At 44.3% G+C, this 26,830-nt stretch overlaps 1 protein-coding gene across 5 annotated transcripts in view; it reads left to right on the top strand.

The window, feature by feature from the left end:
• SPTBN5 (spectrin beta, non-erythrocytic 5) overlaps positions 1 to 26,830 on the top strand; it is a 704,607-nt gene that overhangs the window by 658,214 nt on the left and 19,563 nt on the right. For all 5 annotated transcript variants that reach the window (XM_063947637.1, XM_063947638.1, XM_063947639.1 and 2 more), the window contains 4 exons: positions 1,289 to 1,357; positions 2,812 to 2,901; positions 4,305 to 4,396; positions 6,328 to 6,413. In XM_063947637.1, coding sequence (XP_063803707.1) covers positions 1,289 to 1,357; positions 2,812 to 2,901; positions 4,305 to 4,396; positions 6,328 to 6,413 — 337 coding nt within the window. The remainder of the gene's footprint in view (positions 1 to 1,288; positions 1,358 to 2,811; positions 2,902 to 4,304; positions 4,397 to 6,327; positions 6,414 to 26,830) is intronic.

Genomic DNA, 26,830 nt, shown 5'->3' with positions numbered 1-26,830 from the left:
GCCGCTGCGCACTAAGGGCCTGATTCAGATTTTTGTGATTTACCTATAAATCCGATGGTTAGTGGTCTGCGCTTGCGCCCAACGGGTCCTCCGCTATGGCTCCCAGCCCCCTCCTTAGCCGCAGCATGACTGACGGTGCAGGGGCGGCAACCGGCACTGTGCTTCTAACGGGTGCATATCTCTCATGCTGGGTCCAGGATCTGCGTCGTGGGACACAAACTTCCTGGACCTGGTGCCTCCTGCCTCATTTGCATTTTATTGGTATGGAATTGCACAGCTGCTTCCCTGCACTTTCCTGCGGCTGTGCAATTCCATACAAATCAGAATCAGGCCCTAAATTGCAGCTGCAAAGCCATTTGTTTAACAGTACTTTCGTTACTACTGTCAGGGCTGAAAGTAGGACTCCTATCACCCGGGGCACAACAGTAACCCCCACAAGAAAAAATAATATATATATATATATATATATATATCTCCAAGAGAGAGTGGGGGGGGATAGAGAGAGATAGGGGGTAGGGGGATGAGAACTACTGGGGGGAGATAAGAGAGAGGATGGAAAGATAGAGGAGAGAAAGGGGGTAGAGGGGAAGGAGAGAGAGAGAGAGAGAGAAAGAGGGTGGGGTAGGCGGGAATAGAGGGGAGGGAGAGAGAAGGGAGGAGTGTGGGTGATCATGAACCTTGGAGCCAGGGTCCAGAAACGGCAGCTGGTCAGGTCCAGTTTGAGATCCCAGCTGACAGCAGAACAATCTGGAGAAGAGGAGTCACCTGGACAAGATGGCGGCAGACAGAGTGTCAGAGATTCTCTACAGCCTCAGCTGCAGGAGACAATCAGGAGCTGGACTGGGCGGCAGCGTTTGTTAGGTGGGCAGTGGAGGGACCAAAAACAGAGTTAGTATGAGAGCAGTGTCCACCGCAGCAGTCGCTGGATGTGATGAGCAGTGCAGCAGCGCGGAGCAATATCTACAGATAAGTGCTGCAAGCAGAGCAGGGGACTGGAGCAGTGACTGGAGCTATAAGCCAGTGGCGAGCCGGTGCAGGGGGCTCTCCAGCCTAACATGCAGAGTCCAGATAATGGAAGGCTGGACTCCAGAGAGAGCCCCCCACGAAACTCTGCGATTGGAGCACCTAAGAGTCAAGGAACAGAATGTGGAGAAAGTCAGACAGAGGTCTCGACCCCTCCTCAAATCCAGCGCCCGGGTCACGTGCCCCCATAGCCTCCTCCTAGTTGCGGCTATGCTACTGTTAGTTTGTTTTTTTCTTAATTATTTTCATTATTATTATTTTCCAGGGTGCTTCATTTGATCGTATAGTATATGGATTCATGGAGACAAAGCAGAAACTTCTCCCTGGTGGAAAGGTGCAGTAATGGACTCTATTACCAGAAATATAGTATTTGTAAACCTACAGTATGTCACCTGTGTGTTTATCAGTTTTTAGTTTTTTTTTAAATAGACAGATTTGCAATTTATTACCAGTGTGGGACAAGAGTACCATAGCCTAATCTGTGCCCTGGTATAGCTATTGTATATGAGCTGTGCACCAAACAGTAACTACTATACATACAACCACGCTCATCGTAGCTACATCTGCCGTGTACATGCACTCCCAGCACGGCTAGGCGCGTCTGCACCGAGCTGCGCTGTCACGGCAAACCAGGTGCCTATGCGCCTAGATGTAGCCACGATGAGCGTGGCTACATCTGTATGTAGATGTAGGAGAGCCACGTAGTACATTGTCATCAATTTCTTCTTCCACCACTAGGGGGCACAGGGAAACACTGGGCTATGATGGTCATTCCGAGTTGATCGCTCATTATTTTTTTTCGCAGCGGAGCGATTAGTCGCTAATGCGCATGCGCAATGTCCGCAGTGCGACTGCGCCAAGTAAATTTGCTATGCAGTTAGGTATTTTACTCACGGCATTATGAGGTTTTTTCTTCGTTCTGGTGATCGTAATGTGATTGACAGGAAGTGGGTGTTTCTGGGCGGAAACAGCGCGTTTTATGGGTGTGTGTGAAAAAACGCTGCCGTTTCTGGGAAAAACGCGTGAGTGTCTGAAGAAACGGGGGAGTGTCTGGGCGAACGCTGGGAGTGTTTGTGACGTCAAACCAGGAACGAAACTGACTGAACTGATCGCAGATGCCGAGTAAGTGTGGAGCTACTCAGAAACTGCTAAGAAGTGTCTATTCGCAACTCTGCTAATCTTTCGTTCGCAATTTTACTATGCTAAGATACACTCCCAGAGGGCGGCGGCTTAGCGTGTGCAATGCTGCTAAAAGCAGCTTGCGAGCGAACAACTCGGAATGAGGGCCTATAGCCTGGTGAGGAGAGAGTCTGGATGCCAAATAGTTACTTCTTGTATTGGTTACTCCCCTGAGCAACATAATATGTCTGAGAAATAAAAGTACTATACATTTCTGTGCAATAGCACCAGTCATTTTCAAAACCGTTACCTGCAAAGGGGCGAGTTGCTGTTGCAATGGCGTGTTCTAAAGAGTAGAGTACTTACACAGTAGCAGGTATACTTAATAACTATGCAATATCGAAGATTGCTACATGTAGAGGAGCAGGTGAAAAAGTGGATGTGGGTTGTTCGAAATAATATAGGGGTCTATTTACTAATCTCTGGAGAGAGATAAAGTGAATAGAGATAACGTACCAGCCAATTAGCTGCCATGTTACAGGCTGGAGCTGATTGGTTGGTACTTTATCTCCGTCCATTTTATCTCTCTCTCCAAGGCTTAGTAAATAGACCCCATAGTAACTTTAAAAGTGTGTTAATTGTGTTCTGTTACCTATTGTTTAACCGCAGGCGAGTCTGGCCAGCTTCTGGAACTCTTATTATATCACGCTGCGTGATCAGACACTGAGCTTCTACCATGCCAAGAAAGATGAAGCCAAGGTACTGTGGCACATGAGCAACGCCACACAGTTGTAAAATCATTACTTGTTTCATATATATATATATACAGGTTGAGTATCCCATATCCAAATATTCCGAAATACGGAATATTCCGAAATACGGACATTTTTGAGTGAGAGTGAAATAGTGAAACCTTTGTTTTTTGATGACTCAATGTACACAAACTTTGTTTAATACACAAAGTTATTAAAAATATTGTCTTAAATGACCTTCAGGCTGTGTGTATAAGGTATATATGAAACATAAGTGAATTGTGTGAATGTACACACGCTTTGTTTAATGCACAAAGTTATAAAAAATATTGGCTAAAATGACCTTCAGGCTGTGTGTATAAGGTGTATATGAAACATAAATGCATTCTGTGCTTAGATTTAGGTCCCATCACCATGATATATCACTATGGTATGCAATCCGATATCCAAAATACCTCTGGTCCCAAGCATTTTGGATACGGGATACTCAACCTGTATATATATATATATATATGCCAGTTTCCATGACCACCAAAATATGACCAGACAACGCCCTCCTTGCCCCTCTACATGCTTTCCTGATATTGTTAACTAGTTACCAAACCATTAAAAAAACGGAACAACATAACAGTAATGTCACCGTTGGCTGTGCACACCCGAATGAACCAACACTAAATTGCTCCGTCTGGTGCCATCTAGTGGTCACCGACGCACAAGACACTTTTGAATTCCCCCATAGAGGTGAGGAGCTGCGTTAGCCTTTTATTATATAGGATGATCCCACCCACTGGGTCCTGGAGTGTGCACCATATTCTAGTATTGACTGACCCCTCCCCGTTTCATGTCCTGTACTGAACTGAAGACTGGTTGCACAGGTTCAGATTAGGGCTGGAATATTAACTCCCATTAAAGTGCTTTATCACTAAAGGAAACTGAGCAGCTCAGAGGGGATGACAAGAGGACAACCGAGCATCTCAGTATTGGTCAGCAGGTGTGTCCCAAGTCCTCTGTATACTAGTCTCTGCTGTGCCCTGGTCATCATAGTGGAACTCGGCTCTGTAGTCTGATAACCGCAAAGAGGCTCCTCTGTGTACACTAGCCACTGGTATGGGGGGGCTACCCATGTACATTAGTAATCGGACATCTATTCTGTCCAACAAAATTGCCTGTGCATTGTATACTAGCCACTATAAAGTCTGTTTTGTGTATCTGTCCACTGCAGTTTGGCTGTATAATTGTATACTAATCATATTTATTCTGTCAATGGAAAGCATCTGCTACCTATAGGCTGTAATAATGACGCCACTGAAAACATTTGTAGTGCACTGAATTATACTTATTAGAGCCATCAATGACCTGCACTAGCACAAACATGACAAGATAAAGCTGTATGTAATATCTCATTTTCAGAATGAAACCGCCATACCGTCAGTCAGTGTGACTGGTGCAGTCTGCGAAAGGATAAACGAGTCTTCAGACAAAGCAAACACCTTCAATGTGAGGTACTGCATGTATTTTGGACTTGCCTGCATCGGAAAAGACCCTCTTGAGGGTGTAACTGGAGCAGATTATTAGGGTCTCTAGCTGGAATAGTTCTCTCACCCACAGATGTAGCCATTACCAGTGCTGCCCATGGTTCTTCTGTTCTCTCACCCACAGATGTAGCCATTACCAGTGCTGTCTATGGTTCTTCTGTTCTCTCAGCCACAGATGTAGCCATTAGCAGTGCTGTCTATGGTTCTTCTGTTCTCTCACCCACAGATGTAGCCATTACCAGTGCTGTCTATGGTTCTTCTGTTCTCTCAGCCACAGATGTAGCCATTACCAGTGCTGTCTATGGTTCTTCTTTTCTCTCACCCACAGATGTAGCCATTACCAGTGCTGTCTATGGTTCTTCTGTTCTCTCACCCACAGATGTAGCCATTACCAGTGCTGTCTATGGTTCTTCTGTTCTCTCAGCCACAGATGTAGCCATTAGCAGTGCTGCCCATGGTTCTTCTGTTCTCTCATCCACAGATGTAGCCATTACCAGTGCTGTCTATGGTTCTTCTGTTCTCTCACCCACAGATGTAGCCATTAGCAGTGCTGCCCATGGTTCTTCTGTTCTCTCACCCACAGATGTAGCCATTAGCAGTGCTGTCTATGGTTCTTCTGTTCTCTCAGCCACAGATGTAGCCATTAGCAGTGCTGTCTATGGTTCTTCTGTTCTCTCACCCACAGATGTAGCCATTACCAGTGCTGTCTATGGTTCTTCTGTTCTCTCAGCCACAGATGTAGCCATTACCAGTGCTGTCTATGGTTCTTCTTTTCTCTCACCCACAGATGTAGCCATTACCAGTGCTGTCTATGGTTCTTCTGTTCTCTCACCCACAGATGTAGCCATTACCAGTGCTGTCTATGGTTCTTCTGTTCTCTCAGCCGCAGATGTAGCCATTAGCAGTGCTGCCCATGGTTCTTCTGTTCTCTCATCCACAGATGTAGCCATTACCAGTGCTGTCTATGGTTCTTCTGTTCTCTCACCCACAGATGTAGCCATTAGCAGTGCTGCCCATGGTTCTTCTGTTCTCTCACCCACAGATGTAGCCATTAGCAGTGCTGTCTATGGTTCTTCTGTTCTCTCAGCCACAGATGTAGCCATTAGCAGTGCTGTCTATGGTTCTTCTGTTCTCTCACCCACAGATGTAGCCATTACCAGTGCTGTCTATGGTTCTTCTGTTCTCTCAGCCACAGATGTAGCCATTACCAGTGCTGTCTATGGTTCTTCTGTTCTCTCAGCCACAGATGTAGCCATTAGCAGTGCTGCCTATATTTCTTCTGTTTTCTCACCCACAAATGTAGCCATTAGCAGTGCTGCCCATGGTACTTCTGATTTCTCACCCACAAACATTGGCGTTTCTGTAATGGGTGCAATGTGTGCGGTCCAGGGGGATCCACACTGCACACACTGCACCCATGTTTAATGTTTACCATTCCGGAGTCCCGCGTCAGGCTCTGCAAAATTGGCTGCTTCGCATGCGCATTGCGCTGTAGGTAATTTGTCTCCGGAACATGGCGAGCACCATGTTTCCACAGACCTGTGCATATGCAGTAGTTGCGCCACGGATGGGAGGGAGCCCACTCGGAGTCTGAACACGGGTCCCCTCCTCTGTTAAAACGCCCCTACCTACAGATGTAGTCATTAGCAGTGCTACCCGTAGTTCTTTTGTTTAAAGTATTTTTATTTAGTGTTTAGTATTCCATGATTATGACCAATTAAGTGCCTACATCGTCCTGTTAGATTGTGCAGTTTGCTGGCAGAACGCAGAGAAGCGTCCCACTGTATGGGGCAGCTATATGCTACCTTTCTGCACTGAGGGTGCTACACGTGCTTTAGGTTAGCATCAGAATTGATAATGGTCTTTTGTTAAGCCATGAATGTGTTCTGTTTCGCCAGGACCTCTGACGGATCTGAATACATCTTCTCAGCTCCTTCCGCTAGAAAGATGGAAGTCTGGATCCAAGCAATTGATAAGAAAGCAGGTGAAAATGTGTTCTTATTACAGATATATCTCTAATTACAGCATGCTTACTCACTAATAGGTATGTAAGTACATGGGACAATAAACCAATTGAATTTTATGTGTATGAATTCTCTACAACCAAGGTTTATATAACTCCTGTCGCTCTCCGCACTACCCTTCTATATGTCATAGTTCTTCTCACTGTCCCTCACCATTTCTCAGAATGTTCTTCTGCCGCTCTGCTCGTATGCTGCGGAGTTCTCAGACATTGGAGGAGATGCATCAAGCTTTCTAAAGAGTGGAGAAGGGGACCAGTGGAGAAGTTGCTCAAAGGAACCAACCAGCTTTTGCCTTTCAGCTTATGGGCTGTACTTGATAAATGATAGCTACAAGCTGATTGGTTGCTGTAGGCAGCTTCTTCACCCTTTAAAAGGTGTAATACATTTGACCATGTGTTCCAAACAGAATGAGTTGCAGTCACGTTAGTCTCCTGCATGATAAAATGCATGAAGCTAATAACTTTCTCAGGTGCCCCAATAATAGCGCGGGAGGGCTCTCATAGTGAGTATTGCTGGTGTACAGCCACAAGCAGATGTATTCTCATTCAGCCAAAGTCCTAGCATGCCGAATCAAGATTTGTGGTGTCGCAGTTCACCAGTTATTTCCGGAGCAACCTCGATAGCTCACACCTAGTGATTATGGAACCCTGTTGTAGCCGGAAGGCTGATTTCCACTCTAGGTAAAGGAAGACAGAGGGGTGTTAAGTTCGTTTAACTTACAGGGAAATGCTATACCTTACAATACTATGGTTCAGGCCGCTGCGGCCGCTGAATGCAGACAATACCCCTACAACGTGAATACACGTAGCGTATGCACGCCGACATGCTATGCGCACTATACAGTGACACGTGTGGCTGAATACACTTCTATACCCAAACAAGAACGGAATGCGACACCAGTTGTATATGTTATGTTGTGGTCCAACGCAGCAACAAGTATTTACCAAAAGGGATATACACAGCAATACAACGATATCACAGAGAAGAGCTACAACCAATAATACATACGTTTGTTCGCGAGTGCTCCTGGACCCAGGACTCAGTCTGTCTTAGCAAGATGACCTTCAGAGAATTTGCACTGAGCCTAGCCAGGAAGCCTCTTTTAAACAATGGGTCTAAAAGCAATACAATGGGAAATGTAAGCTCTTCTTTCATTGGCCCGGGGGTGGGACATATCCAGTGCACTGGGGATCATTGGTCATACATGAATCCGGTATTGCTAATAACTTATTTCCGCAATATGAGACAATGGCCCTCATTCCGAGTTGTTCGCTCGCAAGGCGATTTTAGCAGAGTTACACACGCTAAGCCGCCGCCTACTGGGAGTGAATCTTAGCTTCTTAAAATTGCGAACGATGTATTCGCAATATTGCGATTACAAACTACTTAGCAGTTTCAGAGTAGCTTCAGACTTACTCGGCATCTGCGATCAGTTCAGTGCTTGTCGTTCCTGGTTTGACGTCACAAACACACCCAGCGTTCGCCCAGGCACTCCCCCGTTTTTCAGCCACTCCCGCGTTTTTTCCGGAAACGGTAGCGTTTTTATCCACACGCCCATAAAACGCAGTGTTTCCGCCCAGTAACACCCATTTCCTGTCAATCACATTACGATCGCCGAAGCGAAGAAAAAGCCGTGAGTAAAAAAACTATCTTCATAGCAAAAATACTTGGCGCAGTCGCAGTGCGAACATTGCGCATGCGTACTAAGCAGAAAAACGCTGCGATGCGAAGAAAAATACAGAGCGAACGACTCGGAATGACCCCCATGATCCTCACACCCACCGGATTACTGCTTATGTGACCCTGAACAATATGATCCCACTCATGATATATTTATTCATTCCCATCCTCGTGATATGTGTATGTGTGTATATATAGAATGTAAGCTCTCACGAGTAAGGTTCTCTTCCCTCATGTGCTTTTACTTTTCTTACTTTAATAATCCTCAACTGCCCAGATCCCGCAGTGTTTTGGCCACCTGGAACTTATCTCTATGTTGTTTACTGGTGTAGATATGCTTAGTTACCCTGTACTTGTCCTATATTGTCTTCAACTGTAAGTCACTGTTTTCCTGTTTTGATTATGTGCATATGTACTCTGAAATTGGGCGCTGCGGAACCCTTGTGGCGCCATATAAATAAAGGATAATAATAATAATAATATATTTATAAATATATATATATATATATATATATATATATATATATAGTTTCCTGCCATTCATAATTAGTTATGAAATATATATTTACCATGGGTTAGATGTGTTTAAACTATGTGTACGAGAATATAAATGTTATACATTTGATATATCATACATCAAATGTCTGGTCTGTAATGTCGGCTTTTTTGTGGTTTTGAAAGGTATTAAGCAAACAAGGGTCTGGCTTATGTTTGTGTAGGTTATATTGTGTTCTTGTTTGTTTTGACCTCTAGTGTAACAATGACAGTCCAGTATATATTGACTCAATATACAACTCTAAAACAATTGGGGCAAACAACGGTATTTACACATTCCGTCTGTCCAAGGTCCATTTTCCATGGTTACAATGCCTGCTTAAACAAGACAGTCTGATCTGTTTAAGACATAGTTTGTATTGTATTCCTGGAAGTATCACCTTTGAATGTGTATAAGAGCGATTTGCTATTTTGTGACAATATGATTTTTATTAACACATGCATCTTCTACCGTAATGCACACAGTAACTTGCTGGTGAAGTGTGTATAGACTATGTGTAAATTATGCACTATATAGATAAAATATTGAATATGGCTTTGTGGCTTTTCTATGCGAATGCGTATGTTACCTTATTTACTCATACCACGCGCTAATACGCAGGGCTTCACGAGCCAATGTACGCAACGTGCGGGTATGCACACGCACGGCAGAACACATGCACGCACAGAGACCACTCTGTGTGGGGTTTGTATGTGTGTGTGTGGTATGTAATATTTTTGACTTCGACAGTCCACCCTTTGACAGTAGACAATAACTGTCATAACTATCCTCACCTTGTTCGGCTTCTTTTAATAATAAATGGGGAGCACATTTATCTGATGGTACATGCGGGGAGATGTATGTGTATGCCATTATGTGTGGATAATGTTTATCGACTATGTGTATTATTAACTGAAGATTGCAGAGATGAGAGTAAGACATGCAAAGGTACATACACCTAAATCAGGGTACAAAGATGTCGTTTGTGATTGTAGATCTCTGGGTAGAGGAGAAAACAAAAATAAATAGTGAAAAGAAACAGATCATGAAATTAATTTACATTCCTTATCACAATACCGTTTCTATGGTTGGATCGTATACCAGATCTGCCGCACTTACAACGCTCTCGCTCCTTAGACTCATCAAATTTGTGTTATGTCTTTTTCGCCGCGTCAAAGTTCGAACACATCTAAATATCAGACCGATAATTATGACGACACCCAGGATACCGAGGAGAAACTTTCCCACGCTTGCAATCACATTTTGTGCCCACTCTCCTAACCCAGAGAACCATTTGAGTGGGTTCAACCATGAGGCCCATCCGGTCAATTCATTACCCACAGCCGCTAAAGTGAGATTGTGTTTCCTTCTGAACTCCCACTTCAACTGCAAGATCTCGTCCATCTTTTGATCGGTGATCTCCGTTGGGTCCTCTGTACTGTTCGTAATATATGTGCAGCACTTCACACCATATTGGGTCGCCAAAGTAACACAATACCCACCTGTCACGGCCGTGACATAATTTAAGACTATCCTGTGCTGGACCAGTTCCTTCTTTCTAGGCCTGTAGTTCCCTACCCGTTGACAATGCTAAATTCCTTTGTCGTATAAACAACCCTTTATGAAGCTAAGAACACTGTACGCTGTTTACTTAAGAAGTACCGTAATGGTACGCTATCTGCGTAGCGATCGCTCAGCCGTAGGCGAGACGCTCAAGCGTCACGTTCGCTCACGGCCCAGTGATCACAGGACACGTTATTGGTTATGTCTAGGGGAATGATTCGCTGTAGCGTAGCATACGCTCGAGACCACGAGGAGGTCACCAGCGATGCAGACGCTTACAACACTATACCTTTATGTTAAAACCTTATACCAATGAAATACACTGAATACCTTAATGTGAGTACAGGGTGTAAGTGCAACCTTGTGTAACCTGACTATCTACAAAGCTGCTTGAGCGTCACCGACGCTCAAGTGAACACTTATCACTATAGAAAATACACAGATACTGGTTTAGGTTCCAAGGCCTATTAACTGTATTATATCTAATATACTTGTAAAAGGGGATAACAGTACAAATGATACACTACAATATAACAGAGACTTCCTAACCACAGAACTAAACAATAAATACAAAAAGACAATACTACACTGACCTAAATGCAATACAATACAATACTATCTAATACAATACAATACTAGCCTAGTCTAGGGGAGATATGAGAGAACAGAACAGAGAGAGAGAGAGAGAGAGAGAGAGAGAGATGAGATGAGAGAAATTGGCTCACAGAAAGACAATGATAACGGAGAGAAACTTACGCACAAAGGGTATGATCGCCTGCGCCTCGATATCCAGCTCCCGGCTATCAGCAGATAACCGTTGATGAGAGAGTGAGAGCTGGATGTGGTCGGCCTGCCTATTTATGCCCCACACACAATGCAATCTCCTGGTCCTACAATCCCATTGTCCATTGGCCGAAGGAATTCGGCCCTGTATCATAACAAAAGGTCATAGGGTGATTCATACAGGTGGGCTGTGACGATTTCCAACAGCTCAGGTGGGTGGGAAACTGGGTTTCCCGCCGCATACCTGAGTATGTGTAAATAATAGAAATGGACATAAACTTCTTATGTCCATAACTATTCGCACGAGCGATTAATACGCTCCAAACCAACACCGGAATATTGCTAATTAAATACTCTTCCGATGGGTACCAAACACTGCTGTATGATTCCTGTTAGACCCTTTGTACGATATAAAGAGGGATTCCTCAGCTCTGGGACATTGTATTTTAACCAAACTTTCAGAATCTATCAAAGGGACCATGATCTATAAACTACATTAATTGTGAACATTTGTAACGAATGAGTCGCACGCTACGACTACATAAACTCTACCGTAAATACGCATACCGCGCCTGCGAGTGCACGTTATTGCGGGTATGCGAATCCACGGGAGAGCGCATGCACGCGCAGCGCGGACCAGTGTGCGGTGCAAATATGGCAACGTGCATTGAGACATTTTTCTGACTTTGACAGTCCACCCTTTGGCAGTCAATAATAACTGCCACAAAACATTTAAGGAGAAAAATGTAAGTCAGGGGTTAATTGATTTCCATGGTTGGGTAGGGGAGGAGAGAGGAGAAGGTGTGAAGAGGGTATGACCTAGTGAGATAGCAGAAGCATGTGTGTATGAATCCATGTTTGGGGGGTCATGTATCATCGTGCCGTACGTGTTGTAAATCAAGCTTCGAGGTATTGCGAAGTATACATTTGAATTCCTTCTTATCCTGTGGTACAGGTCTGTGGATGGGCTGTCAAACTCTACCGAGCTCATTTCGGCTGTGGTTGTAACAAAATGGGGATGCACATTTTAGTTGATGATACATGAATGGGGGAGGTATGTGGTTGCTGATATCTGTGCCTGTATTCCCTATCGTCTATGTGTGTTGTTACCTGAGGGTTGTAGAGATGAAGATAAAGAACACTTACGAAAAATGCAATGATATTCTATGTCAGGGAAATGTACATCTGTCGTCGAAGTTGTTTTCGGTATCTGTTGAGAGTCGTCTTCTTTGTGCTGTATTGCTCCTTAGGCATGAGCAAATAGCTTTGTCTGAGCCATCAGATTTACAAAAATGTTGGGCTAGCGTGAGTTTAAAGATACTAGGGAAACTGGGGATCCATGGCAAAGTTCATCAAGTGTCCATATTTAAAGTTGTCAAATCTTCTTCTTCGGTGCTTGTCTGTTGTCTGTATACATCTCGTCTCGTCAGCTTCCTCGTCCAAGGGGGTCTTTGTATCTTGGAGAAAAGCAGAAAAACAGGTGAAAGAAACGGACCGTATAATCGCATTTTCATCACATTCTGGTTTCTATCATTGGGTCATAAATCAAATCCAGGTTAATTACAGTTTCCTCACTCCTCAAGCTCATCACTTTTGTACTTTGTTTGCACCTCATTAAAGCCTGCCCGCATCTAAATATCAATCCAATCGATATAACGACACCCAAGATACATAGCAGAAACTTTCCAACATCCATTATGACTCCTTGAGCCCAGTCTCCTAAACCGGAGAACCAATTTCGCGGGTTCAACCATGACACCCAACCAGTCAGCTCATTACCTACAGCAGCAAGGGTGAGATTGTGTTTTCGACGAAATTCCCACTTCAATTGGAGAATATCGTCCATCTTTTGGTCTATGACCTCTACCGGATCCTCGGTGCTATTTGTGATATACGTGCAACACTTTATGCCGTACTGTGTTGCCAATGTAACACAATATCCGCCTGTTACTGCTGTAAGATAATTAAGAACCATCCTATGCTGAACTAGTTCTGTTTTATAAGCTTGAAGTTCTCTTCCAGTGTATCTAAACGTGTCATCATACATTTCAGTGATATTATCTAACAAATTGGCGAGTGCGGAAATGTATCTATAATTCATCACTCCTCGAGCGGTACGAGTGAAATCTAACGCTACCAGAACCTGAATCCCGGTGGATTCATGGATAAGATCAGAGGCCGGATGCTCTAACCTTTCTGACAGTTGTCTTTTAACTCGGTGCTCGTAATGAGTGTGAGTATAAGGGGCTTGGGCACCACGGTGTATGTCCTTCATTTTGTCATGTGTAACAGTCATCACTTCAGGCAATACTTTTCCAATATAACACAATCCTTCAGAGTTTGGGGCAAGCCATTTGTACGCCTTTCTCCCGCATATGAAATATGCATCATCGGGGAGAACATAAGGGACGGAGAAGGACATGACCATGTTACAAACCTTCCAGGTGAAATCTCCTGACCCTAATTCTTCCAACTGCTTAATGCACGTATCGGTTTGTACGATATGTGCACAGTATCCTGGTGATACCTCTCCAACTCTAGTAATCCTATTTCCTAAGGTATATCGATACCGAAAAGATTTTCCTCTACTGGCTATGTGGCGTACCAGCTCTGTATCTGTAGGCATTCTATCTGCTCTGTGTGAAAAGGTCATGGTAAGGTTGCTCCATGACACTTCCCAATTTCCCGGTTTTCTGGGATTGGAGATGTTAAAACATAAGAGGGACCTATCCACATGGTATTGGTGGAGCTTCAAACTAGGAGGGCTGGAGATATTAAACCTCCGGTCCACCGGTCTCCCACCACTTAGCTCAAGTACCTCCCCTAACGTTAAAGGAAATGGTACTAGCCCTGATTTGCTGTGACCCTGAGGTACTTGAGAGCATACCCAACAATCTGTTTGGTTTAACACGTTACCCACTAAGGAGTGATAGTCACTCAATGGATGCCGGTCTATATGGATATTAAAACTAGATTGGCATTTCTTTATGCATCCATCTTCAACCAGATTATCACAGAGCCTACAGATACAATTTTCTTCAGCTAACAATCCATCACAGTTTCTTCTATCGGATCGTTTTCTGATACTCGCCTTTGCTTGTTGGTTTGGTTGATCTTGGAAAACTACGCCTCCATCATCATAATCGGAACCCATTCCAGAACCTCTTTCGACCTCTATGGTACTCTCGCCGGAACAGACTGCTCTGGTCAACATCATGGTTAACATCAAAATCCGGATCACAGTCTCTTGGGGCAAGTCCATCTTTGAGGAGGAAATAGAGAAGAATGAGGAGGGGGAAAAAGAAATTTTAAGGGAGAGGGGCTGGGAAGTGGAGAAAAACAATAAAAGGGAGAAGGGAGTCGACAACTGCTTTCGGTCTTCAAGGCTCAGGTGCCGCCTCAATCCTCCTGGAACAGACACTCCAGTGATACAACCTCTACCGTCTGTTCCTTATCGCGGGACTTCTCTGGATCAGCAACCTTTTTGCAGTGGGATGAATGGACCCAAGTCTCTCTCTCAGCAACCTTCAATGCTGTGGTGCTAGTCAATAAGACCTGGTATGGTCCTTCCCATCTATCAATAAGACAACCTGAGCGTAGAAAATTTCGTATCATTACACAATCCCCAGGTTCAATGTCATGACAATTACTATCTGGTAAATCAGGAATCACCAACTTCAGATTATCATTTTGATTCCTCAACTGTTTACTCATGTTAATCAAGTACTTTACAGTTACTTCATTGTTACATTTCAAATCATCCTGAGGGTTAATCATGACATGCGGTTGTCGACCAAACAAGATTTCAAAAGGAGACAGATTAAGAGGGGACCTGGGAGTGGTTCTGATGCTATACAAAACAATGGGTAAAGCTTCTGGCCACGTCAATCCTGTCTCTGCCATTACTTTACTCAATTTATTTTTAATAGTGCTGTTCACTCTTTCGACCTTCGCACTCGCCTGTGGACGGTACGGAGTGTGCAGCTTGCTATCAATACCCATCAATTTACACATTCCTTGAAAGACATCACCTGTAAAATGGGTACCCCTATCACTTTCAATGATTCTAGGGATACCATATCTACATACAAATTCCTGCACAATTTTCTTAGCTGTAAACATAGCGGTATTTGTAGCTGCTGGAAAAGCCTCGACCCAATTCGAGAAAACATCTATACAGACAAGTACATATTTCAAATTTCGACATGGGGGTAATTGAATGAAGTCAATTTGTATTACCTGGAAAGGGCCGCCGGCAGGTGGGATATGGGATGGTTCTGTAGGTATTGCTTTTCCAATATTCTTTCTCAGACAGGTAAGGCATGACATTGCTCTTTTACTCGCATGAGAGGAGAATCCTGGGGCGCACCAGTATGCTCTTACCAATTTGCACATCCCCTCCTTGCCTAGATGAGTCAGCCCGTGAGCTGCTTCAGCCAGACATGGAAGGTATGCCCTGGGGGCCACTGGTTTACCATGTCCATCCGTCCAGAGCCCTGAGGACTCCTGGCCATATCCCTTTGCCTTCCAGACTGCTCTTTCCTGTGTGGAACACAAATTCTGCATCTCACACAACTTCTGTGTGTTGATGGTATTAAATACCATCAACTGTGTGGTGTTTGTCCGTGTGGGGGTAGCAGCTGCAAGCTTTGCGGCTTCGTCTGCTCGGCTGTTACCAAGGGATACTGGGTCTTGGCTATATGTATGTGCTTTACATTTGATAACAGCCACTCTGTCGGGTTCCTGTATCGCTGTTAGAAGCCTTTTTATGTGAGCTGCATGCGCTATCGGTGTACCAGCTGCCGTCATGAAATTTCTGAGCCGCCATAGGGCTCCGAAATCATGGACTACCCCGAACGCGTATCTGGAATCGGTGTAGATATTGGCTGACTTACCCTTAGCCAATTCACATGCTCTGGTTAGGGCGACCAGTTCAGCAACCTGGGCTGAGTGAGGTGGGCCTAGCGGTTCCGCTTCTATGGTGTCTTGGTCATCTACGACTGCGTATCCAGTACACAAGTCTCCCGAGTCTGACTGTCTGTGACAACTACCGTCCGTGTAGAACGTGAGTTCTGCATCTTTCAGTGGATTGTCACTGATGTCAGGCCTTGCGGTAAAATTTTGGGTCAAATATTCCATACAATCATGTGTATCTTCCTTTGCATTAAATCCTCCTTCCCCATCACTCTCACCTTCCACCCTTTGTGTCTGACCAGGCACACCTGGGAGAAATGTTGCAGGATTTAATGCGCTGCATCTCCTTATGGTGATGTTTACGGGGGCCATTAATGCCAATTCCCATCTTGTAAACCTTGCTGATGAGACGTGTCTGGTTTGGGCAGAATTCAATAAGGCAGATACCGCATGCGGTGTATGGATTGTGAGGTTGTGGCCTAGCACGACATCTTCGCTTTTTGTCACTAGCAATGCTATCGCCGCAACGCTACGCAAGCATGTGGGGAGGGATCGCGCTACCGTATCTAGCTGGGCGCTGTAGTATGCAATTGGCCTGCTGGCATCACCGTGTTTTTGTGTTAGTACACCTGCTGCGCACCCAGCACTTTCTGTTCCGTATAGTTCAAAGGGTTTCCCATAGTCTGGCATACCTAGTGCTGGTGCCTGCGTTAGGCACTGTTTGAGTCTCTCAAATGCTGTTTCAGATTCGTCTGTATGCGAAATCCGATCAGGTTTGTTTGAAGAGACCATTTCCTGCAAAGGTAGCGCCAATATGGAAAACCCTGGGATCCAATTACGGCAATACCCACACATTCCTAAAAACGTCCTGATCTGTTGCTGGGTTTGTGGCAGTGTCATGTCTCTAATGGCTTGGATTCTATCAGCGGTCAGGTGTCTCAGTCCTTGTGTTAGACAGTGTCCCAAATATTTACCTTAGTTTGGCATAATTGTAACTTGTCTTTGGAAACCTTGTGACCTGTGTCTGAAAGATGAAACAGGAGCTGTTTCGTATCCTTCAGAGATGCTTCCAGTGAATCTGAACACAGTAATAAATCGTCCACATACTGTATCAATACTGATCCACTGTCTGGTTGGAAAGACTGTAAACAATCATGCAAAGCCTGAGAAAATATACTTGGACTATCTATGAAACCTTGGGGTAACCGAGTCCACGTGTATTGGACTCCTCTGTATGTGAATGCAAACAAATATTGGCTGTCAGGGTGCAGAGGTACCGAAAAGAAAGCGGAGCAGAGGTCAATAACAGTGAAAAATTTGGCAGTGGGAGGAATTTGCATTAGGATGACAGCTGGATTAGGCACTACGGGGAACTGACTCTCAACTATTTTGTTAATCCCCCTTAGATCCTGCACTAGCCTGTAACCCCTCCCCCCACTCTTTTTAACAGGGAAGATGGGACTATTTGCGGTGCTGGACGTTCTTACTAGAATGCCCTGTTGTAGCAAGCGCTCTATTACGGGAAAAACTCCTAGCTCCACCTCTGGCTTCAGAGGATACTGTGGGATTTTTGGAGCTATCCTACCATCTTTTACTTGCACAACTACTGGAGCTACGTTTGCCATTAATCCAGTGTCCTGTCCATCTTTTGTCCAAAGTGACTCTGGTATCTGAGATATCATCTCTTCTACTTGGGATGGATTCCTATTTGTCATAATGGAATGTGACATTAATTTTGATGGGGAGTCTAACATGTCTCGTACTTCCTGAGCGTGATTCTCAGGAATGTCCAAGAATACACCTTCAGGAGTACAATAAATGACGCAACCCATTTTACATAGTAAGTCTCTTCCCAGGAGATTAGTTGGTGCAGATGCAGCCAGCAAAAAGGAATGCTTGGTATGCAAAGGCCCTATTGTAATCTCGGCTGGTTTGCTAACAGGGTAGTGCTGGACTACTCCTGTTACTCCCATGGCTGGAATTGTCCTACCAGTGGTTCTCATGCCCACTGTCGAATTTATCACTGACTTGGCCGCCCCTGTGTCTACAAGAAAGTTTAAAGTTTTACCAGCTACATTGATTGCAATTTCTGGTTCGCTTCCAAGACTGGCAATCAACTTAACTGGGTGCAGATTACAGGTATGGCCACACCCCTATTGGGTATGCTGACCTCCCTGAATCCCGCTGGCAGCAACTACTTGTGAGGGAGTTAGCTGGGAACTACCAGAGGCATGCCAATCTCTGTTCGGGGGATATCTTTTTGTTTCCCCTGTATGTGGCTCAAAACTCCGCCTCTGTGGACCCTGCTCCCAATGTCGTGTGTTGTGTTGTTGTCTAGGGGGTTGAAAAGATCTTTGTACATTCTTTGTTCTACATTCTCGTGCAAAGTGTCCCGGTCTGTTACAAGAAAAACATGTTATTACACTTGCCTTACCCACAGGATTCGGTGGTACATACGCAGGCTGCCTTGTGGTCAGCGCCTGTATACTTACGGACATCAACTTATCACTTTGCGATTCCCTGTGCCTAGTGATGTTTCTGTCGTGATCAATAGCAGCCTCTCTCAAGCCGGACACTGACAGACCTCGCCAGCATGGTTGCGTGGTCTGAACCCTAGTCTTTAATGTTTCCTTTAAACCATCCATCAGTACAGATACTGCTACTTCTCGATGGTTTGGGTTGGTCTTAATGTCTTCTATACCAGTGTACTTTGCCATTTCTAATAGTGCCCGGTGAAAATATTCTGTTGCCGTTTCGGACTCCTTTTGCTTAATGGAAAATATTTTATTCCATTTAACAACGGCTGGGAAATACTCTTTTAGCTGTAAATTTATCCTTTTTACATTATCCTTGTTGTACACGTCTGTAAGCGGTACATCTTTATCCAATGCACAATCAGCTAAAAACTGAGTTGCATCAACATTGGAAGGTAAACAAGCTCTTAGCAGTATCTGCCAATCCTTGTTGTTGGGTTCTACGGTGTTACCTAGATCCCTGATGTATTTTTGACTAGCAACTAAATCCTTCCTGGGGTCAGGAAATTCGGACACTATTGTTCTTAATTCCATTCTGGAAAATGGAGTGTACATGGCAATGTTCCTTATGGGAGTGGCTCCAGACACATCTGTTTTTCCATTGGGAACTGCTATTACCCTTACAGGAGCAATTCTAACAGCCTCTTCCTGTGTAGATTCTACAGCTTGTTGTGGTACAATTGTTTCAGTGTAGTGCATGGTGCCGTACTTACCCGTTGACACGACCTCACCTATCCCTCCGCTAGGGGCTTTCACTAATCTCGTGGGTGTCGCTGTGCCTACTGTGGTCTCTGCTATGGTGGCTGCAAGAGAGAGAGCTGAAATTGTTGCTGAATCGTCTTCTTGATCACACTCCTGAGGAAGGTTCAAAACAGGGTACATCTTGCACGGGTTAATACTTGCATGAGTTATTTGGTTAACATCATTAACATTTACAGGGTTACTAAGAGTTTGTGTTTTACAACCCAGTGCGTTTCTCTCCGCAATCAACTTCTCTCCTGCAATGTATGGTGGAGGAGGAGCTGTGGCAATCAACTTCCTGACTGCCCCAGATCCTGCCGCCAGAGCCAAACCTCTCTGTATCTCACCTTCCTGGTGCCATAACTGTAAACAATCATGATGTTGAATTCGTCTCTTTGTTGATTTTACGAGACATATCCTCCTCCTTAAATTTTGTAACACTTCTGGACTAAAGCTACCTATTCTTGGGAATTTGTCCCTGTCTTGTACAGTCATTCTCTCCCATTCATCACATAAAGATTCGGTGTGAATTCCATATTTTTCACACATTACATATCGTGCCGACCCAACTGGTCGGTTCACAGAATCAACCTGAACCAGGGTTGATCGCCCCCTACCTGAACAAATGGCCCCCATAATCTGCAGGCGTTGCTTATTCCTCCTTGAATATCAAGGCTTTCAGCGAACCCTTACAAACAAACCAAGATGTCCTTGGGCAGGCCGGCGGTGGTGGTTTATCAAGTACCCCACTTACTTCTCGCCCACGTTGGCCTGTGCTGCAATCACTGTAGCCAGAGCTGCTGTACCCAACCTAGGGCCCCTGTGAACCTTTATTTACTGGAACATATGAGGGTTACCCGCAGGACACTTACTCTTTCCAGTAAAGTTGGGGTTGTTAGATAGTTCCTGAGTGACCAGCGAACTTCCCTTCCAAAAATAAAAAATTACACAAATCACGTCAGAATGTACAGATAGCGTTTGTGACCACTTTACTCTAATGGTATTAGGTCAGATTACTAACTACTGCACACAATAACGTGCGGTCCAATCGTTCAGTATACGAGCACTACTTGTCATGTACTGAAAGATCAATGGAATCTATGTTTCCGGCTGCGATTCCTTCAGCCAGAGCTTGTATGGCCTATATGGGTTCTGCACCAACACCCCAGGCGTTGTGCCACTGGACTTTTATAGCGGACCTTTTACCTTACGACCTCCTGGTCTTGTTACCTTATGACCTCCTGGTCTTGTTACCTTATGGTCCGCTATACTCTAATGCTCAAATATTATTTAACCAGGGATGCCTCCCTGGCCACCGTATATGTCACTTACACGTATGTCCCTTGACGAGTACCCGGCTTTCCTTTTGGTTCCACCTTAAAGTTATATAAACTTTTGTATACAAAACACACTCACTCAACACATGTACACTTTTGTTTTTATATCTATTTCTGCGCAGAAATTGTCTTTAGGCCAAAAGTGTTACCAATTAGGAGCAGGATCTGTTAAACTAAATTTCAGATTTTCCAAAAATAGATTTGCGTTATTTACCGTGTCGCGTTATCTACCGCTGTGCGTTACTTATCGCCTTTGCGTTACTTCACTTTATCACAACTTGAGCTACGTGGGCGTAACCGGACGCTACGTTGCGTAATGAACGCTGCGTGCGTCTGCCTTTTGGATTGCGTACGCTAGTCTTTGTTAGCGACACGTGTACGCAATGCAAAGGATCCACCGTAACACAATATATTTTTATCAATGTAAATGATCCCTGATCATCTACCGCAATCCACACTGACTGCCTTGTATCTCAGACAAACCGTGTGTTTGTTCTATACTTTAACTATCACCTCTACTATTAAATAACAGCAAATCTCTTTTTAGCACTTTCTATCAACTATAAAATTGGCAAACAGGAATAGTGATATACGAAAAATGAAACAGAAATGCAGATATATGTATGCGTGCGTGTATACGCAAGACAGAAGAGAAATAAAAGTTTTTAAAAGACACAAGCGTTTTGTTCTTACTTCCGGTTCCCGGATTCCTTCAGCATTCTTTATCTAAGCGAAGCAGACGCTTATCCCGTCAGCACTGTGAGACAACCTCCCACCCTTTGCTGGAGGGATAATGTCTGCTGATCTACCTAGTGCAGATATGAGAAGGATAGGACGAGTCCCCAATTGACAATGCTAAATTCCTTTGTCGTATAAACAACCCTTTATGAAGCTAAGAACACTGTACGCTGTTTACTTAAGAAGTACCGTAATGGTACGCTATCTGCGTAGCGATCGCTCAGCCGTAGGCGAGACGCTCAAGCGTCACGTTCGCTCACGGCCCAGTGATCACAGGACACGTTATTGGTTATGTCTAGGGGAATGATTCGCTGTAGCGTAGCATACGCTCGAGACCACGAGGAGGTCACCAGCGATGCAGACGCTTACAACACTATACCTTTATGTTAAAACCTTATACCAATGAAATACACTGAATACCTTAATGTGAGTACAGGGTGTAAGTGCAACCTTGTGTAACCTGACTATCTACAAAGCTGCTTGAGCGTCACCGACGCTCAAGTGAACACTTATCACTATAGAAAATACACAGATACTGGTTTAGGTTCCAAGGCCTATTAACTGTATTATATCTAATATACTTGTAAAAGGGGATAACAGTACAAATGATACACTACAATATAACAGAGACTTCCTAACCACAGAACTAAACAATAAATACAAAAAGACAATACTACACTGACCTAAATGCAATACAATACAATACTATCTAATACAATACAATACTAGCCTAGTCTAGGGGAGATATGAGAGAACAGAACAGAGAGAGAGAGAGAGAGAGAGATGAGATGAGAGAAATTGGCTCACAGAAAGACAATGATAACGGAGAGAAACTTACGCACAAAGGGTATGATCGCCTGCGCCTCGATATCCAGCTCCCGGCTATCAGCAGATAACCGTTGATGAGAGAGTGAGAGCTGGATGTGGTCGGCCTGCCTATTTATGCCCCACACACAATGCAATCTCCTGGTCCTACAATCCCATTGTCCATTGGCCGAAGGAATTCGGCCCTGTATCATAACAAAAGGTCATAGGGTGATTCATACAGGTGGGCTGTGACGATTTCCAACAGCTCAGGTGGGTGGGAAACTGGGTTTCCCGCCGCATACCTGAGTATGTGTAAATAATAGAAATGGACATAAACTTCTTATGTCCATAACTATTCGCACGAGCGATTAATACGCTCCAAACCAACACCGGAATATTGCTAATTAAATACTCTTCCGATGGGTACCAAACACTGCTGTATGATTCCTGTTAGACCCTTTGTACGATATAAAGAGGGATTCCTCAGCTCTGGGACATTGTATTTTAACCAAACTTTCAGAATCTATCAAAGGGACCATGATCTATAAACTACATTAATTGTGAACATTTGTAACGAATGAGTCGCACGCTACGACTACATAAACTCTACCGTAAATACGCATACCGCGCCTGCGAGTGCACGTTATTGCGGGTATGCGAATCCACGGGAGAGCGCATGCACGCGCAGCGCGGACCAGTGTGCGGTGCAAATATGGCAACGTGCATTGAGACATTTTTCTGACTTTGACACCGTATACCTGAAAGTGTCATCATACATCTCAGTGATATTATCTATCAAGTTCGCTAGCGCATGGATGTACCTATAATTTATAATTCCTCTGGCAGTATGGGTGATATCTAATGCAAGAAGAATCTGAATCCTGGTAGATTCATGGATCAAATTAGAGGCTGCGAGCTCTCCCCTGTCTATGAGGTGTCTCTTGAAATGTGTTCGTAGTGGGTGTGAGTATAAGGAGGCAGAGAGCGCTGCGGTGAATATCTTTCATTTTGTCATGTGCGATGGTAATGACCTCTGGTAGTACTCTCCCTATGTAACACAACCCTTCAGAGCTCGGAAGTAAGCCACTTGTACGCCTTCCTTCCACATATGAAATAGGCATCATCTCGAAGAACAAAGGGGACAAAATGCGTCAAGATCATATCACAAATAGTTTTCACGAAGAAACCGGTCCCCAGCTCTTCCATCTGTTTGATACAAGTATCTGGCTGGATGATGTGTGCACAATATCCCTGTGACACCTTTCCGGCCCACATGGTGTTGATCCCACGTGTATACCTGTATCGGAAGTACCTCCCACTTGTGGTTATCCCACGTACAAGCTCAGAGTTGATGGGTTCTTTATCAGCTCTGTGTGAAAAGGTCATTGTCTGATTGTTCCATGTTACTTCTCAATTTCCTGGTTTCCGGAAATTGCATATGTTGAAACACAGTAGCGACCTATCTACGTGGTACTGGTGGAGCTTCAAGCTAGGGGGCCTAGATATATTGAATTTTCTGTCCACCGGTCTCCCCCCACGTAATTCGAGTACCTCATTTACTGTTAAGGCGTATGGCACTAATCCCGATTTTCTCTGTCCTTGAGGTACTTGTGAGCACACCCAGCATTCCGTTTGGTTTAAGACCGTTCCCACTAATGAGTGGTAATCACTCAAAGGATGTCCGTCAATATTGATATTATCGTTTGACTGACATCTCTGGATGCACCCATCTTCGACTATGTTATCCCAGTACTTACATATGCAGTTTTCATCAGACAATAACCCTTCACATTGCCTCCGAGCTCCGTGACTACCAGATCTCTTACTCATACCAACTTTGACCAACGTGATGGGCTGATCCTGGGGTCCTACGAATTCATCTTCTCCATCAGAACCCATTCCAGATCCTTGCTCGACTTCTCGGGGGCCCTCACAAAAACAAATTGTCCTGATCAAAAATAGAAGCACAAGAAAAAGCCGGAACACAGTCTCTTGATGTGGATCCATTTCGGTAAGGAAAAAACAAAGAAGGGAGGAGAAAATAAAAATGCGGGGGGGGGGGGGGGTGTTGGGAGAGAAAAAAATAAGACAACCGTCCTTGATTTTGCTTTTCACCACGCCCAGGTGCCATTCAACAATCCTGCATTTCAGCCTCCCTGGAACAGTTCTCTTCACCTTTCTCCTTCTCACGAGTTTTCTCCGGGTCAGCGACCTTGTTGCAGTGGGATGAGTGGACCCAAGTCTCTCTCTCGGCAACCTTCAGTGCTGTTGTGCTGGTCAACAAAACTTGATACGGTCCTTCCCACCTGCCTATGAGGCAACCTGAGCGTAGAAAATTTCTAATCATCACATAGTCCCCAGGTTCAATGTCATGACAATTACTGTTTGGTAGGTCAGGAATCGCCAGTTTCAGATTCCTTTGCTGGTTTCTCAGTTGCTGGCTCATCCTAACCAAATATTGCCCAGTCATTTCATTATTGCACTTCAGATCATCCTGGGGGTCTATAATTACATGGGGCTGTCGTCCAAAAAAGGATTTCAAAGGGTGATAGGTTAAGCGGTGACCTAGGAGTGGTTCTGATGCTGTACAACACTAGTGGCAGTGCTTCTGGCCACAACAGTCCAGTTTCAGCCATCACTTTGCTCAGCTTGTTCTTAATAGTGCTATTCATTCTCTCCACCTTCGCACTGGCCTGTGGCCGCTAGAGAGTATGTAGCTTACTATTAATACCCATAAGCTTGCACATGACCTGAAAGACTTCACCTGTAAAATGGGTACCCCTATCACTTTCAATCATTTTAGGGATACCATATCTTCACACAAATTCTTGTACAATTTTCTTTGCAGTGAATACGGCAGTATTTGTGGCGGCGGGGAATACCTCTACCCAGTTCGAAAAGAAATCAGTACATACCAAAACATACTTTAAATTCCTACAGGGTAGTAGCTGTATGAAGTCAATTTGTATTACCTGGAAAGGTCCGTCTGTAGGAGGGATATGGGATGGCTCCGTTGGTATTGTCTTACCAATATTCTTCCTCAAGCAAGTAAGACTTGTCATTGCTTTCTTGCTCGCCTGAGAAGAGAACCCTGGTGCACTCCAGTAGGCTCTTACCAATTTGCACATACCTTGCTTGCCCAGATGAGTCAGACCATGTGCTGCTTCAGCTAGGCTAGGGAGATATGCCCTGGGGGGCACTGGCTTACCTTGTCCATCTCTCCAGAGTCCCGAGGACTCCTGACCATATCCCTTCACCTTCCAGACTGCCGTCTCCTGTAGGGAACACAAATTTTGCATTTCAATTAACTGTTGTGTAGGGAAAAAACATCTCTATAGGAGAGAGAAGAGAAAAAAAAGAAAATATCAGGTTTGCGTTCAACAACGGGCTGTTACTTATGTCTGGTCTCGTAGTAAGGTCTGATTCAGATATTCCACACCATCATGCATATCAGTGTCTATACAAAATTTCCCTTCACCAGTATTCTCAACCTCCACCCTTTGTGCATGACAAGGCACACTGCAGTAATATACTGGTGTCATCCTGCTAATGAGACATACCGGGTTCGGGCAGAACTTTGAAGGACCGATACGGCATGTGGTGCATGAACTGTCAAACCATGTACCAGTACTACGTCCCAGGTATTTGACCCTTGTCCCACATAACTGTAGTCCATCTCATGAGACCTGGAGTCCTGTCTGGAAAATACGAAACAGAAACTGTTTCGTATCTGCCAGGAACGACTCAGTTGAATCGGCGCACAACAAGAAGTCATCAACATATTGTATCAGCACCAACCCATTCTCAGGTTGAAAGGATTGCAAACAGTCATGTAGGGCCTGGGAGAATATGCTCAGGCTGTCACTGATAGTACTCCCCTGTAGTTGAACGCAAAAGATGAAGAGGAAACTGTGAAGAAAAACAGAATCGTGGTTGGTGACAGATAAGTTTGTAGAGGTGGAGAGGATTTTATCAAAATGACAGCTGGATTGGGCACTACAGAGAATTGATTAACTACTTGGTCTACTCCCCTTTAAGCTTGTGCTTGTCGTGTCATTACTGGGACTACCCCAGCCATCAATCCAGTGTCCTGTTCATCCTAGGTTCATAGGGAACCCGGTATCTGCAAGCTAATTTCCTCTACCTGTGATGGACAAGAATTTAGAACAGTGGAATGCAACATTAGTCTTTGTGGATATCTAACATACCTTGTACTTCCTGAGCGGGAGTACAATATATGTATTTCACATTTCAAGTTACATAACAAAATCTCTGTCGATTAAGTTAATCAGGGGCCACTGCTGCTAGGAAAAAAAAAGAAAAGGGTCATCATAGAGGCCCAATCGTAACTTCTGCAGGTTTTGCCAAAGGATAATATTGCACTTCTCTTGTTCTTCCCATTTGCCGGATTAGTGTTTACAAGTTATCTTTCTTTCTATATGGCTTTAAATCCTTACAATATGTCCCTTGGTCCCGTCTATGTGTTTGATAAAAAGGCTTGTGTTCTTTGTCTAGGGAGTCTATACTTACTATGTGTCTCTGTATTCCTACATTGTCTGGCAAAGTGTCCCTCCTTTTTGCAAGCATAACATCTACTTACTCTTTTCCTTGGTCCTTCAAACACCTGGGGAATAGGTTGTGTAGTTTGTCCTTTCAGAGCCTGCATACTCATCACCATCAACCTCTGCCCCTGTTGTTCTTTATATTTGGAGATATTTTTGTCATGTTCAATTGCAGACTCCTTC

This window comes from Pseudophryne corroboree, chromosome 12, assembly GCF_028390025.1.
Source record: "Pseudophryne corroboree isolate aPseCor3 chromosome 12, aPseCor3.hap2, whole genome shotgun sequence".
Taxonomy (NCBI): Eukaryota; Metazoa; Chordata; class Amphibia; order Anura; family Myobatrachidae; genus Pseudophryne; species Pseudophryne corroboree.
The sequence above is the reverse complement of the archived record's forward strand: the minus strand, read 5'-3'. Positions and strand labels throughout refer to the sequence as shown.